Source organism: Pectinophora gossypiella, chromosome 10 (assembly GCF_024362695.1).
Source record: "Pectinophora gossypiella chromosome 10, ilPecGoss1.1, whole genome shotgun sequence".
NCBI lineage: Eukaryota > Metazoa > Arthropoda > Insecta > Lepidoptera > Gelechiidae > Pectinophora > Pectinophora gossypiella.
The window spans coordinates 4,464,744-4,467,640 of NC_065413.1; the positions used below are offsets into that span (position 1 = coordinate 4,464,744).

Here is a 2,897-nt window from a genome sequence, read left to right on the forward strand (position 1 = left end):
TGGATTCGAACCTGCGACCTCAAAGTGAGAGGCGAACATTCTACCAATTGGCCTACCGCGGCTCTAATACAAAAATATCTATAATGGATTCAATTATAATTATTACCTTCACTGTTTACACTTAATACAACCATACAGCAAATTAAATCTAAGTTAATAGATTAAGTATAATTATAATCGTTAATCCCACAGAGTGAATTCAGCTCTATAATTTCAATTTCCGCAAGGAGCGGATAAATTTCAAATGACGTTTTTTCTGCGGCTCAATCCGCGTCACCCTCAAATTGATTGCTCTGTCTGCGATGGATAAATAGAAATAAATTGCTTTTTGAGAATGTTTCCAGGAGGAGATCCAAAAACTTCATTTACATAGGATTTTGGGATAAATTGATCGTTTCACTTAAGCTCTCTTGAATATCCTCGTTTTTCTGATTTAACCCAAAAAAGAGAAAGAAGACACTGTAAGTAAAATAAAAATATTCTTTTAAAAAAGAAAGAAGAACATAAAACCTACATAAGAACTGATTATAATCTCTCTTTCATCTTGATTGACAAAATCAACTCAAATCTGTCAAACTGGCTTGGACGTTATAATTTATTTCACATAATTTAAATCGTCTGTTTTAAAAAATATAGAAATTCTAACATAGTGTATTGTTTCCATAAATACATCTTTTATTGCTCCGTATACTTTACTAGTGTAACCCTAAATAAAACTACGTCTTTAAAATCATGGCTGCGGAACTAGAAGAATTTAAAGAAATTCTAAAACGAGAGGCGGAATGTCTAATAAAAAATGTAATACCAGAAAAAATTGTAGCTTTGAACCGTTTGATTGATAATTCTATTCGTAATCAAGATTTGGCAAATGTTCACCAGGATGTGAATATTCCGATACCCAGTACACCATCGTTGGAGAAGGCAAAATCTTTCAATCGAGGAGGATCACGGAGGAATAAGGCTAGTTCATCTAGAGCCGCTGTACAAAGGGCGCGTGAGAATCCATCAGCGCGACTAGATCTCGCTTTGAGAGAAGCAATCCCTTGCAACAAATGCCTGACTGATTTGATTTTCCTAGTAAAACCTCACGTGAAGCAACTTTTGGAAGATACCAACGTTCTAAAAATGTGGGTAAATTTTATGATTCCAAAATTCGAAGACGGGAACAACTTCGGCGTCGCTATACAGGAAGTGGTACTCAACAAAATAGATTTGGTTGAGAAGTTTGCTTATCTACTATTCAACTACACGTCTTTATGTTTTATGTCAAGAGCAGAAATCGTATCTAAGGTAGCGACGTTCCCTCATATTAACGACTACAGGAGAGCAGTAAAGGAGTGTGACGAGAATAACTACAGATACCTCTGTAAGATGCTGTGTCAGATACGTGACTTCTACTGCGCTTTGCATGATATCGTGTCGAAGAATATGGACAGGATCAAAAATCCGCGAGTATGTGAAATCAATTCAATGTGCATTTGAATATCGTGTCGTATTTACTGTCATTTTCTGAATTTTTATTTCAAATTCATCGGTGTTGTGTGCGAGACTTGTGAAAAGGAACTATTACTTTTATGTTTTTACTTGTTTACTTTTTGTTTTTATTATTTACTTATGATAATTGTGTTATATAATTATAAAAATATTACATTGGACTTAATCATTCTTTTTCTCTGTTATATTTTTTGCGTCTGGTTCTGTTCCAGATCTTGTATGGTTTGATTTTATTAATTGGCTCACAATTTGCTCCAGGCATTAAAAGATAAAGACGTGTACTGTGTATATCTCACAAAGTGGCTCGGCAGGCTAAACAAATTGTTAAAGTCTGGTTATGATTAATAACACAAACTTCAATCACTGGAGGCAATATACAATTCTTCAAAGCTTTTAACAATATTTAAGTAGGTACTTACAGAACAATAAACAGAATATTTTGGAAATAAAAAAGTATATTTCAAAGTACAGGCAGACCTTTTTTAATGAATTTTGGAGAAAAATAAGTAACGAATGGGCTAAGCTATTATTGAAATCCTTTCTCTACGCAATTTAATGAGACAATACTGTTGCTGGCAACACAAGTATAAAAATATTAGCAATATTACACCGACTTGAATGGACGACGCCTCCAGAAAAAAGTGTAACAATTGTAAAACATATAAATAAATAGTGACAAGGAACAAAGTGGTGTTTCCCCTTGGAAGTAGAACTCTCGACCTCTCACCATCTACTACACCGTACAGTCTACACAACAAGATCAGAATAAGTACGACAACTTATTACTGAAGTAATTTAAAAACATCTCTTTATTTTATAGACTATAAGCTGCAATCACCAAACAAGACGTAAGATTAACGACAAAAATGTACATGTAAGAGCAAACATAACGACTTGAACAGGCGATGTCGTTGAAACATGCAAATGTAACCAGTGAAACGCGTGGCTTATTCCCATTTTTCATCCGGGGAAAGCGACCGAGCGGATTTAATCGGTTAAATCCACGGATTAACTTCTTTCCCTGAATAAAATCATCGTCTAGTGAATGGCAGACGCAAAAACCAAAATGGCCCGGATAATGCATTCGGCAAAACAAATTTGCTTTTCCATTTGCGCTTGGTTAGGGTTGCTGGCGTTTGAATTTTATCGGCTTTATTTTTTCTGCTTTATTGGCGAATACAAATTTATTTGTTGCTGTTTCCAGTTCGAGATAATCAGGCAAAAACTCAGGGCAATACCTCAGGCAAAAACTCTATCTCTTTTTGTCATAGAATATTTTAAAATTCGCATTCATGTTGCGTGCCCCGTGTTGCAGAATAAAATAGCAGTCCTATTAAAACTTTTTGAACACTTCATAACAGGACAAACTTTTTAACAACATAGTACCTGAGGATGTGAACCCC

General features: G+C 34.8%; 1 protein-coding gene across 1 annotated transcript; it reads left to right on the top strand.

The window, feature by feature from the left end:
• Positions 1 to 732: 732 nt before the first annotated feature.
• Positions 733 to 1,482, top strand: LOC126370371 (proteasome activator complex subunit 3-like). Its single transcript, XM_050015209.1, has one exon. The coding sequence runs from the start codon at positions 733 to 735 to the stop codon at positions 1,480 to 1,482; it is 750 nt and encodes a 249-aa protein (XP_049871166.1).
• Positions 1,483 to 2,897: the final 1,415 nt, after the last annotated feature.

Excerpts from the sequence above, each read along its gene's own strand:
- LOC126370371 (XM_050015209.1), top strand. The coding sequence starts at position 733 with ATGGCTGCGGAACTAGAAGAATTTAAAGAAATTCTAAAACGAGAGGCG.